Source organism: Brachypodium distachyon, chromosome 4 (assembly GCF_000005505.3).
Source record: "Brachypodium distachyon strain Bd21 chromosome 4, Brachypodium_distachyon_v3.0, whole genome shotgun sequence".
Classification (NCBI taxonomy): Eukaryota; Viridiplantae; Streptophyta; class Magnoliopsida; order Poales; family Poaceae; genus Brachypodium; species Brachypodium distachyon.
Window position 1 is genome coordinate 3,535,721 of NC_016134.3, and position 16,982 is coordinate 3,552,702.

At 45.4% G+C, this 16,982-nt stretch overlaps 3 protein-coding genes and 1 pseudogene across 3 annotated transcripts; 3 read left to right on the forward strand and 1 right to left on the reverse strand.

Moving 5' to 3' along the window:
• Positions 1–85: 85 nt before the first annotated feature.
• Positions 86–973, reverse strand: LOC100845347 (uncharacterized acetyltransferase At3g50280-like). The gene has a single exon (XM_024454868.1). It carries the CDS (start codon positions 748–750, stop codon positions 229–231), a length of 522 nt encoding a protein of 173 aa, XP_024310636.1. The 5' UTR covers positions 751–973; the 3' UTR covers positions 86–228.
• An 8,737-nt stretch (positions 974–9,710) lies between these two features.
• Positions 9,711–11,951, forward strand: LOC112272423. Its single transcript, XM_024463146.1, has 5 exons — positions 9,711–9,952; positions 10,061–10,379; positions 10,660–10,809; positions 11,000–11,363; positions 11,796–11,951. Exons 1-5 carry the CDS (start codon positions 9,711–9,713, stop codon positions 11,930–11,932), a joined length of 1,212 nt encoding a protein of 403 aa, XP_024318914.1. The 3' UTR covers positions 11,933–11,951.
• Positions 11,852–15,031, forward strand: LOC100845646 (GDSL esterase/lipase APG). The gene is made up of 5 exons (XM_010238842.3): positions 11,852–12,191; positions 12,736–12,866; positions 13,781–14,017; positions 14,204–14,456; positions 14,551–15,031. Exons 1-5 carry the CDS (start codon positions 11,939–11,941, stop codon positions 14,829–14,831), a joined length of 1,155 nt encoding a protein of 384 aa, XP_010237144.1. The 5' UTR covers positions 11,852–11,938; the 3' UTR covers positions 14,832–15,031.
• Positions 15,032–15,436: 405 nt separating this feature from the next.
• LOC100845951 lies at positions 15,437–16,950 on the forward strand (annotated as a pseudogene).
• Positions 16,951–16,982: the final 32 nt, after the last annotated feature.

Sequence of the window (16,982 nt, forward strand, 5' to 3'; positions counted from 1 at the left end):
ATCTAGCACGTGAGTAAAGCAACAACGGGCTCCCAGGCCCACCGGCCCAGGAACTCGGCCATCCCGGGCCTCGTCGAACGACCCCACTCCGCGGTTCAGCTGCCACGCGGCCCACCCGAGCCCTCTGCCCATGACGTCCCCGGCCGCGCAGCAAGCCTTCGGGCGAGCCTTCCTGGAGGAGATCATTTCTGCATTGTTCTCGTCTCCTTCGCCTCGGTTGATCTCGGACTAGGCGTTGAAGAGCTCCCAGAAAATGGTGCCATTGCCGACGGAGTGGTTCATGGACATGGCGACGAAGACGCCGTCGGCGAGCTCCGTGACCTGGGCCGACAGCACGGGGAGCGGCGGATCCATGGACGCGTCCACGTTGAGCACCCCGTTGAAAGGGAAAAACTCAGAGAGCACCGAGGAAGGAGTGTAGAGCGAGCCGGCGATGGTGACGGCCACGGCGGGCGCCGCGGCATGGACGAGCTTGGCGCCTTCGCCCGTGCAGCGTAGCGGGATGGTGATGTTCCCGTCGCCGTGGGCCCCGACGGCGAGCCGGCCCGCGAAGTGGTAGTACCAGCCCAGGGCCTGGGACAGGGACGACGCCAGTGTGTCCACGAGCCTCTCGCCATTGCTGACGGGGGGCTTGGGAAGAAGGATCCCCTTTTGCATGTAACCGAGGGTGAGGAGCCGGAGGTCCCACGGCGTCAGCTGGATGTCCTCTGGCGGCGGCGGCATGTCACCGTTAATCCATGGCCGGACCATCCGCCGGGACAAGATCTGGATCGCGGCGTGATAGGAACCACGATATAGATCTACTCTCAATTCGGATACAACTCACAGAATATTAGATACAAGTTTCAAAATCCAGCAGGAGATGAGGATATAAAGATACAGATTTGAGATGAGGAGAGAATAAGGATGGGGAAAGTGTTCCTCGTTCGTTAGTACTTCGATGCCTCTCTCTGATCTCCCCGTCTTCCTTATGTACCCCTACTTTGTCCATTTAGGGCCTGCGTATCTCCTGGATGGAACACGGCTGCGCTTGGGCCGACCACCTGGGCCGACCTTAAGTTCCAGCCCATCAACCGAAGCCAACCCCTCTTTATCAATATCCTCTGGAGTGGCGACTGACGAGCTCTCAACCGTCAGTACATCTTCAGGGTCTTCATCAGGGTTCATAACATCCTTCCCTTGTTTACCACTGGCTTGACCCCAAGCTGGTGCAGCCGGGAACTTGACACGCAAGGCCACTTCATCTTCCCAGGTTGCTAACTCAACAGGCATATGAGACCAATGAACAAGAATTCCGTGAAACAAAACTGGTACCTTTGAGTTGCTGACGATGATCAAGAATGCCCTCTGGAATAGCCGGTGCTTCAAGTTGTTCTGGTAATTGAGTCAGCACAACTTCACCACGTCTCAAAGCTTTCTTCAGTTGGGAAACATGCACGACAGAATGGATCTTTGCTGTGGGAGGTAGCTGAAGTTTATATGCTTGAGAGCCAATCTTCTGTAGCATAGGGTAAGGTCCATAGAACCGAAAAGAAAGCTTCTGATTAGCTCTAGTTGCCACGGATCGCCGAACATAAGGCTGAAGTTTCAGATACACCAGGTCTCGTACTGCAAAACTGCGTTCAGTTCTATTCTTGTCAGCCTGCTGTTTCATCCTTAACTGGATACGAGTTAAGTGCTGATGTAGCACATTCCTCATATGTTCGCGATCCTTTAACCACTCCATCACATCAGGAACAACACAAGATTCTAAACGATCAATGCCCAAGTGGCGAGGTTCATGTCCATATACCACTTCAAAAGGAGAGGTGCCCAATGACGAATAATTGCAAGTGTTGTACCAAAATTCCGCCAACGGTAGCCATTGCACCCACCTGTGAGGACAACCATGGACAAAACAGCGAAGGTAGCCTTCCAAGCATTGATTTACTCTTTCTGTTTGGCCATCTGTTTCAGGGTGATAAGGAGTACTGAAGCTCAAAGTACAGTGTTAGTGACTCGAAAAAGTTCCTTCCAGAAAGTACTTGTAAAAATCTTGTCCCTGCCTGACACAATAGAAGTGGGCATTCCATGCAACTTATAAACATTATTCATGTAAGCTAGTGCCACTGTAGTTGCAGTTGAAGGGATGGCGCAATGGTATGAAATGACAGTACTTGGAAAAACGATCCACTACCACCATAATGCAGTCAAACCCACTAGAATTAGGAATTCCTTCTATAAAGTCCATGGAAACATCCTTCCATACCTGGTCAGGAAGAGGTAAGGGAGCTAGAAGACCTGGATATTTCACCCTCTCTGGTTTGGCTTGTTGACAGACAGCACAAGTAGCGATAAATTGTTGTATCTCCTTCTTCATGCCAGCCCAAGCAAAAAGCTTTTTGATTCGATTGTAAGTAACGGCAAAGCCCGAGTGGCCGCCAACTGCACTCTCATGTAAAGTAGTGAGCACTTTAGCCTTAAGCTGCGATTGCACTAGTAACCAAATTCTTCCTTTCTAACGAATAACACCTTGTTGTAAAGAAAAATACTGGTTGTGGCCCAAAACTGTCAATTCAGTCAGAAGATTTTGTGCCTTAGAATCTGCCAAATATTCTTGCATGATCAAATCAAGCCAAGCTGGTTGACAAATGGACAATGCCAACAGCTCTTCTGACACTTCAGGTACCCTTCTTGACAAAGCATTTGCTACCTTGTTCTCAAACCCCTTTTTGAAAACAATTTTATAGCTTAAGCCTAACAATTTGGTAAGAGCTTTGTGCTGCCAGGGAGTGGATAACCTCTGATCATCCAGATGAGTCAAAGCTTTTTGATCAATTCTGATAATAAATTCACCTCGCTGTAAGTAAGGGCGCTACTTATCCACTTCAATGAGGATGGCCAAACATTCCTTCTCATAAGTAGATAAGCCCCTGTTTTTGGGCCCAAAAGCTTTACTAAGGAAAGCTATTGGATGGCCTTTTTGCATAAGGACAGCTCCCACTCCATACTCACAAGCATCAGTTTCAATCTCAAATTGCTCTTTGAAATTTGGCAAGGCCAGCACTGGTGCAGTGATTAAGGCCCGCTTGAGAGTTTGAAATGCTTCTTCAGTTTGGGAAGTCTAGACAAAAACATTCCCCTTCCTTAGCAAATCTGTCAGAGATCTGCTAATGATGCCAAAGTTCTTGACGAAATGTCTGTAATAGCCCACCATGCCTAAAAAGCTTCTAACTTCCTTAACAGTAGTTGGTACAGTCCAGTCTTGAAGAACTTTAATCTTGCTGCTATCTGTGGAAACCCCATTAGCACTGATCTCATGGCCAAGGAATGCCAGTTTAGTCTGAGCAAATTTACACTTGGACAACTTAACCTTTCAAGTTGTGTTGTTGCAGCACCTGAAACACTTGCTGCACTAGTTTCAAATGATGATCTCAAGAGGAAGAATAAATCAAGATATCATCAATGAAGACTAGTACTCCCTTCCTAAGCCAAGGACCCAGAATACTATTCATTGTCCCCCGAAAGGTTGCTGGTGCTCCTGTAAGTCCATATGGCATAACCTTGTATTCATAATGCCCATTATGAGTTTGGAATGCTGTCTTTGACTCATCCTCCTCCTTCATTCTGATCTGATGATAGCCTGACCTCAGATCTAAGCTGGTGAAAAACACTGCTCCAGACAATTCATCCAACAACTCTTCTACAACAGGAATTGGGAACCTGTTCTTCACAGTAAGAGCATTAAGATGTCTATAGTCCACACACAACCTCCAGGTTAGGTCCTTTTTGGCCACTAATAACTCATGAGAGGAAAAAGGGCTAAAGCTAGGTTGGATGACACCATTAGCCAACATGTCTGCAACTTGCTTTTCAATTTCTGTCTTCTGGTCAGGATTGTACCTGTAAGGCCTGACATTAACTGGTTGGGCTCCAGGAATTAAAGGCATAGAATGATCAAACACTCTTTTAGGAGGAAGTCCTTTTGGTTCTTCAAACAATACAGCAAAAGAGTTAATCAAAGCAGTCATCTCCTGAGGACACTCTGATGTTTCCTGGTTTGGCACTTTACTAATGAACAAACAGTACTGTATAGCATGTTTAGCTTCCAACTTTGCAATTGTTTATCACTGATCACTGCACACATATGAAGTTGAGGTAACAAGCCTTGCAATCTAACTTGTTGATGTTGATGAGGAATGATCATCCATTTCTCTTTCCAATCTACTTGCATGGGACTGTGTTCATTTAACCAATCCATACCCAATATCATGCCATAACAGTTTAATGGTAAGGACTTGACATGAGTGTGGAAAGTATGACCTTGACACTTCCAGTGGAAGTTTGGGAATTGCTGAAAACCTTGCAAAACTCCTCCCCCGGCTACTCTGACTCTAACTGTTTTGTTCAAAGGCTGCCCACCAGATAGCTTCTGAGCCAACTGTTCACTGACAAAACTAGTTGAACTGCCTGAGTCCACTAGGATTATGACTTCGTATCCTTGCACCAGGCCCAATAATCTCATGGTCATGTGTCCTTCCAATCCCTTCAAGGCAGCATCAGAAATAGCTAACAATTCTTCACTATCAGACTCAGGTTCTTCATTCTGCACCACCTCTTCCTCTTCTCCAGTTTGAAGTAACTGTAAAAGTTCTTCCACAACATGCAATTGTACAGTTTGGGAACACTTATGACCTGGTGACCATTTTTTACCACAAGTAAAACGCAATCCCCTAGCTCGATGATAGGTCCGAAGGGCATTCACCTTATCACTGGTGTTGCGAGATCTGCCTGCTTCAGCCCCCTTTTAGTCCTCAGAAAACAGTCCAGGCATTGTCTTAGTACTGACAGAGGAAACTGTTGCACTGGGAAGAGACTTGGACGTCTGTTTATTCCATGCAGCTGAATCCATTCTCATGTGATCCTTGTACTTGAGACTCTCTAACACTTTTTCCTGCAATAAAGCCAAGGAACCGGCAGTATCCAGGTCTGGAGGTCTCTGAATAGTTACAACACTACGAATTTCATCTTTTAAACCATCTATGAAAGTAGTGGTAAAAATTTCATGATCAATGGTGGGATTGTGGGCTAACATTTGGTGCATCAAGCTATTGAAATTTTCAACATACTCTTGGACTGTACCCACTTGCCTAACATGAGTTAACCGACCAATCAGAGATTGAAACTGATTTCGCCCAAACCTGTCACACACAAATTCACAAAACTCTTTCCAAGTCATATCTGCAATTTTATGTTCTACTGACTGAAGCCATAAGGCTGCCTGGCTAGTGAAATACATGATGGCAAAATACTTCCAATAGAACTCATTAGCTTGACTAAGATGAAAGTACTTCTCACAATTACGTTTCCACCACTTAGGATTTTCACCATCAAAGACAGGAAACTCAGAATGAGTACCCAAACCACTGATATGACCCACATTACTGCCCAAACCAGCACTAAACTCCAGTTTACGATTAACAGGAGTAGAAGGATTTGAGATGGTCAACGTACCATTACCCGGGGGCTCGGGTTGAGTCCCCCGGGATTGAAGTTGCTGGCGGTGCCCACCTGGGCCTGCATGTCCATCTGCCGAAGTACCCGCTTCAGATGAGTGCGGGCCTAAGAGCAGAGGTGGCAACTTGTTCGTCAGATCCACCACTCCATGACTAGGCTTTGCTGTCATGGTGATGACTAGTTGGGAGCCGATTCCAGTATTGAACTGCTTCAGACGCGCCTCCATCTTCCCCATTGTATCCGACAGATCCGTGAGTGCTTTGTCCACCTTGGGTTTCCAGGACTCCATCAGATCTGCCTGAGCTCCTTGGATTTCATCAAGTTTGGTGTTCAGCACCACTGTCGCCGCCTCTCGCTTCTTCTCCGCCTCCATCATAAAATCGAACAACTGCTTCATGGTGAGGTTTTCCCCCATGATTCCCACCATCTCGTTCGAGCCCACGCGCTCCGAATTGATCAACTCAACTGGGGTACACCGTAGTGTTTTGCGCGTTCGCCGAGATTTACAGATCAATCAAGAGATTATTGCGCACCCACCGAGATCGGAACAGCTCTGAGTACCACTTGATAGGAACCACGATATAGATCTACTCTCGATTCGTATACAACTCACAGAATATCAGATACAAGTTTCAAAATCCAACAGGAGATGAGGATATAGAGATACAGATTTGAGATGAGGAGAGAATAAGGATGGGGAAAGTGCTCTTCGTTCGTCAGTACTTTGATGCCTCTCTCCGATCTCCCTGTCTTCCTTTTGTACCCCTACTTTGTCCATTCAGGTCCTGCGTATCTCCTGGATGGAACACGGCTGCGCTTGGGCCGACCACCTGGGCTGACCTTAAGTTCCAGCCCATCAACCGAAGCCAACCCCTCTTTATCAATATCCTCTGGAGTGGCGACTGACGAGCCCTCAACTGTCAGTACATCTTCAGGGTCTTCATCAGGGTTCATAACACGGCATTGCTAGCTTCCATGTTGCTCATTGATCTCAGTACACTACTTACTTGGAGTTGGACAATATCTAAGCTGAGATAATGTAAGCTGCATGATTGCAGGTGCAGCATACGATGTTTTGTCGACCAGACCAGGTCGCTTAAGCAATCACACGATCTTATGTTTATTTTATTTTCTAATTGTTTAATTATGTCACGTCACGTTAACATTGGTTGATGATTTTTTTTCTCCTTTAGAAAAAGAAATATGCATGCGGCATGAAACATCATGATCTGGATCTGGTTGATTTTTTTTTATTTTGAACCGGCCATATTCTTGCTTTACCACGTAAGAGCAAATCCAGTGGATCCCCAAATTTTACCCCAAAATTTCCCTTTTTTTTGTCATTTGGGGGAGCAAGTGGACATATGTCCGCCCTTATCACCCAACCACCACCCCCCCCACCTCCTCGAATTTCTCTCCCAAATTAGCTTTTCCTTCTCTTTATCATTTCTCCTCTTCTTTTCGTTTTTTCTTCTCCTTTTCCCATCTCTTGTTGTGGGGTTGGTGCGGACAAAAGAGAGCACCGGACAATGTCCGGACAAACATGACATTTTGACCGTATAGAGGATGTCTCATTGGGAGATGATTTTGGGGACAAAATGTCCATATCGCCGAAATAAGACATTTGGGATAGCTTTGGGGGATGTCATTGGAGATGCTCTTAGGGCATGTACAATCGTTGATAAGACTGCATTATCCTAGGTGTGCCACGTCAATTAGAAAAGACAACAAAACATGTTGTACAATGGGTTATCTCTTAGTGTTATATCTTAGAATCAATGTTTAGATGAATAAAATTAACTAAATAAAAATGCTAAAAAAGAGGTGAAATCTACGATGGAAAATTTGCCTTATCATTCTTGTGAAGAGATCATATCTTAATTAAGAGAAGGTTTGGGCCTTTTTTTCATTTCTCTCTCCTCCACGTCAAATTTTATCATATGTGGCATTGCTAAGAAAAGGGTGACTCAACTCATTGTACACACCCTAAGTGAGTTTGACTTGCTAATGGAAAACCCACTGCCGCCTGTCGGCTCGGTAGACAAAAGGCTGCATAAACACACATGTCTAATTTGATTCCGATAGATTCCTCACTTTTCTTTTGATCTACTCCCTCCGTCCCAAAATAAGTGACATGGCTTTGTATAAAGTGACATGGCTTTGTATTTATTCTTATACAAATCCACTTCACTTATTTTGGGACAGATGGAGTAGTTTTATGTTTAGGTTCACAAAATTGATATGAACAAAATAGCGAAGATTCACGATAAATCTAAAAGTTTCATCATCATGCATGTTCCTTCAAAATCAACACCACTGGATCCAACATCTTCGGATATTCTTCTAATCATTCAGTGATGAAATTGCAGAATCATCTTTGCACAAGCTAGACGAACCTTGCATGTTTTGAAAAGTCGCAGGAGAACACACCATGGCTAGGCCTGGGCATGGGAGAGCCCAGGGTTGGGCTTTGTGAAGGCTGTCCTGAAACTCGGCTTGGCCCGGGCTATGCTCGAATCTAGGTATATACGATATGGTGAAATTGCAATGCTAATATGCGATGATATGGCATAATTCTATTTCCTAGCTAACTAGCGGGATTATCCGTCCCTTCAAACTATTTTTTTTGTTCAAACTATAGCTATAAGGTTATGAATAATTGTGAACTTGCTACGCAGGAAAAAAGCGCTCCTTCCAATGGTTTTTCTTGTGTCCGCTGAACGTTCTAGCGACGAGGCGGGGTGTTCGGGATTCGTAATCCACATGTAGTTCAATATTTCATTATGTTAAGTTTTATGTGTTGTTAGAGACGAAGTTTCGACGATTTAAACAACGTCACGGGGAATGAAGTCTCATGACTTTGTTCTCGTCATGGTGCGACTATCATGACCAAGCAACATCGATCGGAAAAGCCCGTGGTATTTTCGTCTTTCAGATCGTTGGTTCTAGATTTGATGGTTCATCATTCGACGTTGTGGCCATCCCTTGGCGGTGGTAGTAGCAACAACAGTGTCAAGAAAAAAAATTCGGGTTGAAAACAAAATCTTTCCCGCAACGGTCTTATTTCCCGCCAATATTGCGATGCATTGCCAGTCCGGCAACATGCCGTAGTGTGTCCTGGGCCATAATACATTCATCAACCAAAGGTTCTCACATAGACTTTATAAAAGCCACCCAAAATCGCTAAAAAACTACCAATACATAATGCAAGGAGGTAATAACACCGGAGGCCTCCGGTGTTATTACCCCTAATGCAAAACACGTGCGTTTACGTCGCTGTCTCGCCTAGTCGCCTGCCGCTTAGGTGCCCAGGCGAGCACAGAACATCCGTTGGTTTTCTTTGCTCCGTCGGTTAGGTTCTGATTTCCAGGATCCCTTTATTTGCAACTAAGAGAACGGACACGGGGCTGATTTCCCATAACTTTTCTTCTTTTGGGGGGCAGGGGGGAGATTTTCATGTGTTTGTACGACTTCATCTCGGAATAATTGTCTAGTCCGGGTCGGATCTAGCTTCCTCTTTGTTTCCAAGTCCAGGCAGGCGCTCCTCCTTGAATAAATATAAGGCAGTGCGTGCTTGTTTTCGAGGTTCACCGGACTATTTCCCACGGAGTCGAGTAATATTTCCATGGAGCCGAATGATGATCCCCGCTACGTAAGCTTACTTTCCCTTCTCGATCTAGTTCAACACATGTTTGATTTCTAATTTCTTTTGCAAGTTAATTATACAATCCACCAAAAAAATGTACAGAGTCTTTTCTAGACATAGTCATCCTATAATTATTACTCCCTCCGTTTCTAAATATTTGTCGCTGTTTTAGTGCAAGTCTAGAAACGGAGGGAGTAAGTATTTAGTCTAGATATTATATTTATAGACATGAGCAGTCAAAAATTTAACTATCACCGGTTGTTTGCATCTTTCTTTTTCTTACCGACAAAAATATTAGTCCTTCACAATCTTCTTCACTAACGGCATAAATGGATCATCAGTTTCTGTCACAGAAAGCAGAGGATGAAGACCGTCTCACTTTGTTGACCGATGACACTATTGTGTATCCTGGAGAGACTCGACCTTGCCACAGTAGCAAAAGACTAGTCTTGTATCAAAACGTTGGAGAAATTTGCCTTTGTTGCTCCCTGAGCTCAACTTCGATGTAAAAGAGTTTCTGCCAACTCCGTGCCCAAATCCTGTTGAGGCACAACACATGGATCAAGCAATGGCTTCTTTAACCAAAGCCGTCAGAAGTTTGTTGGGCAACCGCCGCAGTGAACGCTCTATTCTAAAACTATCCCTTAAGCTCTACATGACTGTCAGTTATTCGTGTGATATCGGGAAGTTACTTAATGACGCCATCAACGATATGATTGTAAATGAATTGGACCTTGCCATCATTGATGATAACGAGCCTGAACATTGGAGACATAAGTATATGCGAGAGCAGGCTCGGAAAGTGGATCGGTTCTTCAAGACATATCCTAGTGTGTTTCGCTGCCTCTCGACGCTTCGTATATCTTGTATTCGCTTTGTTGAAGGGGGTATACATCATTCTCTATTTGACATTTGTAGGCAACTGCAGCATTTAAGCATAAACAATTGTGACGCTGGGGACCGTTCGGTATGGCAAACAAATGCACCAGATTCACAATTGAGAGTTTTGGAAATCAGCCATAACCTCTTCCTGAGAGTCGAGGTCCTCTGCCTTCCAAAACTAGAGCGGCTCTTTTGGAATGGCTGGCGTTATGAGGCCCCTTTGCTTCTTGGTTCCGTTCCAGCTCTTGAGGAATTGTGCCTCATACATGCTTTACCACATGATTTCAGTTTAAGCGAGGTTTTCCGTGGCACTCCCAACTTGCATACTCTGACCTTAAACTTCCAAGGAGAAAGGGTAATGTTACTATTTTCATGCAGTGTAATATGTTTCCGATTTTAATAGATAGTTACCTTACTGTTGGAATTTTAACATAACAAAGTTAAATCAGAATTAGGAGTAAGTACTGTACTAGTATTGGCTGTTTCAAATTTGATCAAATTATTTTCTTGTATGCAAATGCCAGGAAGCACCTTGTTTATTAGCTAAGGAATAGCCTGTTGAGCACATGATTTTTTCCCTCTATACATTCACATACCATTTCATCATATGCTCTTCTTGCTTATCTGCTTATCAGCTTTGGATACAACCAGAGGGGAAACAACTCTGCTCTGCATTCAACAAGCTAAGGAAGCTATCCATTAATGGCATCTACGTCGAATTTGACCTGCTATGGACAATAAATCTCCTTGAAGCTGCTCCAACTGTTGAGATATTTGATGTCGAGGTACTTTTTCTCCTTTTCAATTTCTTAGTTTAACATATACTCCTATGAACAAGTTAGCAGTGCTGTCCATGGCTTGATTTCATCTCATGATAGTACTTAGAATAGGCTCTCATGTTATGACAAATAGTTTTAAGTATGTTTGGGATTCTACTACTACACTCTGTGTAATCAAGTCTGATGTTTCATACAGATGTTCGAACATCCATGTGTAGAGGCTATGGATGGAGTAATTTTATATCATCCTGCTCAAAAAGTGAAACCTTCATGGGAGATCCCTAAATTCAAGAGCTATAATAAATGGCAGCTGAAAGAACTTCAGTTTGTTGGCTTTAGGCCTGGTCTCGATCACCATTTCTCATTTATAAGTGCCGTGATGGATCGAGCTCTGAACTTGAAGACGGTTCTTCTCATTGATGATCAATTGCCGTGTGCGCAGTGCGATGCAATGGCCGTGCTGCCTCCTCCGATAGGAGGCACCTTTCCAAGGGACAAGGACGAGCGACTAACAATAGTCAAGCAACTTAAAGACATGGCCTGCTCCTCAGCACAGATTGGTTGAGTTACCTGAAGATTATGAGAAACTAAATTACCTTGCAACGACCCAGAACAGTAAATTTGAACATTTCATTTGTTTGGTTCCGTCTGTACAAAGAAATATACCTTCCAAACATTTCTTTCACCAAGGATAAATTTTACAAAAGCCAGACATTTCTTTGTACATTGTCCAAATGCATTTTCTATTTTCATTCGACAAAATAACATAGTACCTTCCATTGCCATCTTACAAAACACCATTTTTTTATTAAAAAAAAATCTTGTTAAGCCATTTTTCTTTTTCTGAATTAGGCCCATGAGGCATCTTTTTTAGGATGAAGTCACGGGACCATTCGTGTCCTATTAAAATTACTCCCTCCGAGTAATATGGGACGGGTGGAATACTTAATATTTACTGGTCAAATCATTGTCTGTTGATCTGGTCGTTGCAGAGAGGACAATCACCAGTCAACAACCCGCATTAATACATGGCCTCGCTCTCACTCCCAGGCTCACTATCTATACAGAGAGTGAGCCGGCTGGCCAGTGCTGGAGCACCGGTCTATCGATCTCTGCCGACACCCGATGAGATGAGATGACGAGGCGCTGCGCGGCGGCTGCTCTGCTGCTGGCCGTGGCCGCCTCCGCCGCACTATTGGTCTGCTCCTCGGCGCCCGGAGTCCCCGCGGTGTACGTGTTCGGCGACTCGCTCGTCGACGTCGGCAACAACGCCTTCCTGTCGCCGCCGGCGCCCAGGGCGGCCTTCCCCTGCGGCCTCGACCTGCCCCCCGGCGGGCGGAGCACCGGCGGCCGGTTCACCAATGGATACAACCTCGCCGACATCGTCGGTATGTGTATCGATCTGTTCGCTTGCTTGCTTGCTTTGCTTGGTAATGTCATCTCAAATCGGAAATCAAGTGCTTCAGATTACGGCTCTGTTGCCGCACTTGGCAGTAGCAGAAATATAGCATGAGAGGTCTCTGAGATTGAGATTTAATTTAGCTTACAAGTCTCACAATCTCTGGCTGCCGGTTGCAATGGATTTTGACCATTTTGGGGACAGTCGTCAATGTGCCACTGCAAGTCTACAGAGAAGATTATTACTACGGTACCCTTGCAAAGTGATGACATATGGTCAATATTCAACTCTGACTAGGATCAATGAGCTTGACAGGACAAATGATCATACTGTCCATCATAAAAAAAACCGTGTTTCCGTAAATTCTAAAGTCACACTTTCATGAATCTGGAAAATAAAATCCTAGGTGTATATAATGAGAAGAGTAGCAATTTTGGAATTTGAGGGAGATGTGTGGTACATAAGCAAAATAGATTGTGTATAACTACAGGAATTTTTAGACCTTACTTGCTTTTTTAACATGTACATCATAGCACAACGCATGGGCTTCAACATGAGTCCGCCAGCTTACCTCTCGTTGACACCGCAAACAAGCCTCAACCTCTTGAGAGGACAAGTCGGTGCCAACTATGCTTCTGGTGGATCGGGCATCCTCAACATCACTGTATGTATCCATATATTTATCTAGCAATGTACGTAGTACATTTATTGTTTTGCTTTGCGGATAGCACAAATATACCGCTCTACCTAGCTAGTTAATGCATTCAATCATGATATCCTTTTTCTTGACAGTAAGGTGCATTTTGTTTCCTTCCAGCCAGCTTTTTCTCCCACAATATGATTCGTGACTAAGTGTATCATGCAAACTTCACTATACTGATATTCCACTTTTATTTTGAAGGAACTGTGGACATTATCTTGTCATAGTGTCTTCTACATCCATAAGTTTATTTTATGTTTTTTTTTCATTTTTTGAGTATTGCACAATTTTATAACGAAGACACAAAAGTTGCAAGAAGCCGGTAAATTTGGAATAATTTTTTTTAGGAGAGAGCAATATATAAAAACTAGATAACCTAAATATTTTGGAATTGCTATTGTAAAAACAAGGAATTCAAGCAAAGTCAAAAACACTATTTTCCATTGTGTCCGAACAATCCAAATTTTCCTATTTTTTATGGTTGGGCCGCCACGTGGGCGAAACTGCTGCCATGTCATCAGTCATACTGTTTGACTGGGTTCAGGGACAAGATATCTTCATTATTTTCAGTTATAAGGGTCAGTTTTGTTCAATTTTTCAACTTGTGCACCAAAATTAAACTTAACCAATAGTTGAGGGACCAATTTTCTGTTCAGTACTTTGAACTATGTGGATCTATATATGAGATGCAAATGTATGTCACAGAGGTGAATTTCTTACCTTTTATTTGCTACATATATACATTAGCTATCAAAACTAGTGAAATTTTCTCATGAAAACAGAGAGGGTGTGTGGTACTAGTTAAGAAACGTGGATTAAGCTTGGTTAGCTAGCTTCTAATTAATCAACTGTGGCATTTGGCCTACATATTAATGCAGGGAAACGGGACAATCACCCTTCAAGAACAGGTCCAGCTATTCGTGAACACCAAGGCAAGCATGATCGACAGTGGCAAGCTGGGCAACGATATGGCGAACCGTTTGCTCTCCCGTTCGCTCTTCCTTGTTAGCACCGGCGGCAATGACTTCGCGGCCTTCACCGAAGGGAGGGTAACCATAGCCGAGGCACCGGCCTATATCGCCTCCATGGTCTCCACTTACATCAAGCACATCAAGGTATATAGAATTCTTGTGACTGGGGAACATCTTGGTCAGTACCATTACCTGAAAAATCTTAGTGAACACGCGGAGACTGGCATATTCAGGCCGGTTCCAGGGTGGGCTATGTTGGAGTTTCGGCTTCAAGATGAGATAATTTAGTTAACAAATCAAACACAATTTGGACGACAATTTCAAGTGCAGGCGTTGTACAAGCTGGGAGCACGAAGGTTAGGGATTCTTGACGTGCTACCCGTAGGGTGCGTGCCGAGCACCAGGACTTGGAGCAGTGACGGTGTGTGCGACGCCCCCGCAAACTCTCTAGCACGGGGGTTCAACACCCTGCTCCGGGCCGAGATGGCCAACGCTGCAGCAGCCGCCATGCCGGACCTCATATACTCAATCGCCAGCATCTACAACATCTTCTACGACATGATCAACAACCCACAGCTGGACGGTAATAATTAAGACCTTGTGCTTTGTACGTATCTCGATGCGGCCAAGGGTCAAAATTTCATTCTTACCTACGAAGTATTGGATTGTCTGATCAGGATTGGAGGAGGTTGCGAGCGCGTGCTGCGGAGGAGGAAGGCTCAATGCGGAGGACGATTGTTCGGCGAGATCGAACCTCTGCGCTGACCGTGACCGCTATGTGTTTTGGGACAAGGTGCACGGAACGCAGGCTGCCTACAAAAGAGCCGTTGCTGCTATGTTCGACGGCGTGGGGGCAGGAAGGTACACGGAGCCCATCAGCTTCGAGCAGCTGGTCGGAAACCAAGTGCTGCTGATGCAGGGTCCTATGGTCGATCTGGAGCTTCAGTCCGTGGAATGAGCGGCTGGGATCTAACCCCAAGGGGCATCGAAAACGATGTAAATTAAAAACACAGTGTAAATTAAAAACTTCCTTTGCAAATGTTGTAATTGTGGTTGTTTCATGAGTGTTAAACCACAAGCCAGCTTCAATCTTCTGGCTCTTTGCTCCGGGTATTACAGTTGCAGCAAGGACAACAAATTCAACCGTTTGATACGCAAGACAGATTTCAGTGTCTATCGGCAAGTTCCCTGATACTACACCCTACACCAAGTATCTCCTCAGAAACCTGTTCTTCTTTTCATTCCCAATCAGAATGTACCTCCCAGCACGTATAGCAGTTTAAGATGTAGCAGATCACTCCAGGTAGCAGAATCTGAAGCTATGTGTTTGATATTGTGGACCTCCCCATGCCAAGGAGCATCCTCAACTTCTAGTTTGTACCACCATTTGTACAACAAACTCATACTGAACAGGGTTAGATTTTTGACACCGAAAACTCATTTTTGTCTAGGTTTACGAGTTTCCATTTAACTAAGTGGTATTTCTTTTTCTTATAACTCCTCCTACAGGAATCTTCTCCCAATTTTGTCTATTTTCTTCCTAAGTTGTTTCGGGTATCATGTGCATTGACTTGTGGTACACAGAGTAGAACTAGTTAAGCAAAAATTGATCAAAGTAACTCTTCCTCCTAAACATAAGGTCCCACTTTTGCACCCATCTAGTCTTTTTCATCAGTTTTTCCTCTAGTAGTGAGCCGCACGTACGTAGCCTGTTTGGGCTAACTGACGGTTCCTATGTATTTAACTGGCCATACATGTCCCAGTCGGTCAAATTGATCAGTGTACAGTGTTGTTTTTTCTCTCAATCAGTCGTGAACATTAGCACCTCATTTTCCTGGAAGTTTGTTTTTAGACTAGACATGGACTCAAAGAGGTACAACACCAATTTCGTTGTTCAAATAAAATAAATGTGAACTAAGATCGAGATTGCTCAACGACCTAGCAAAATAGCCTATAAAGGTCAGAAGTTAGAAGCTCTCCAAGCAGTAAGGAGAATGAGACCGATGAGCAGCATGGCAGCCGGCGCCGCCGTCCGGATCTTATCCCGGCGCATGGTCCGGCCGCGGACTAACGGCGACCTGCCGGTGCCGCCATCGGAGGAGGACATCCACCTGACGCCGTGGGACCTCTACCCGCTGACTCTAGGCTACATCCACAAGGGGCTCCTCCTGCCCAAGCCCAAGGGCGATGACGGCGAGCGCCTAGTGGACACGCTGGCGTCGTCCCTGTCCCGAGCCCTGGGCCTGTACTACCACTTCGCGGGCCGGCTCGCCGTCGAGGCCCACGGCGACGGGACGGTCACCGTCCCTCTTCGCTGCACGGGCGAAGGCGCCGAGCTCGTCCACGCGGCGGCGCCCGGCGTGGCCGTGGCCGACATCGTCGGCTCGCGGTACACGCATGAGGCCGTCCCTGAGTTTTTCCCGTTGAACTTGAAGGGGGTACTTAACGTGGACGCGGCCATGGATCCGTCGCTCCCCGTGCTGTCGGCGCAGGTCACTGAGCTCGCCGACGGCGTCTTCGTCGCCATGTCCATGAACCACTCCGTCGGCGATGGCACGGTCTTCTGGGAGCTCTTCAACGCCTGGTCGGAGATCAGCAGAGACGAGAGTAATGCAGAAAGGATGTCCTCCAGGAAGCCGGTGCAGCACGGGAGATGGTTCGTGGACACGAGCCCCGTGCCGATCCCTTTGCCACTCCGCGCGCTCCAGCGGCACGTCATCGAGCCCCCGGTGCACCGGATCAAGGAATGCTGCTTCGACTTCTCCGCCGCGAGCGTGAAGAAGCTCAAGGCACAGGCCAACGCCGAGATGTCCACCACGGGCACTGCAACACACAACAATCTCCTCCCTTCAGGCGCTGCAGGCGCACCTGTGGCGCGCGGCGTGCCGAGCCGCCCGGCGCAGGACACGAGCTACGTCCTGGCCGTCGGGTGCCGGGGCCGCGTAAGCGCGATAATTCGTGTCTCAAATTTGACCAAAATTGAAAGTATCTATTTTTAAAAAGTTTCTAGATACATACATGTAGGAGGTAGTAGATTACTTTAGCGAATGAACCCAATGAATTTAGTTAAATTCAATTAAACCATACTTGAACCCCAAAGATTTAACAG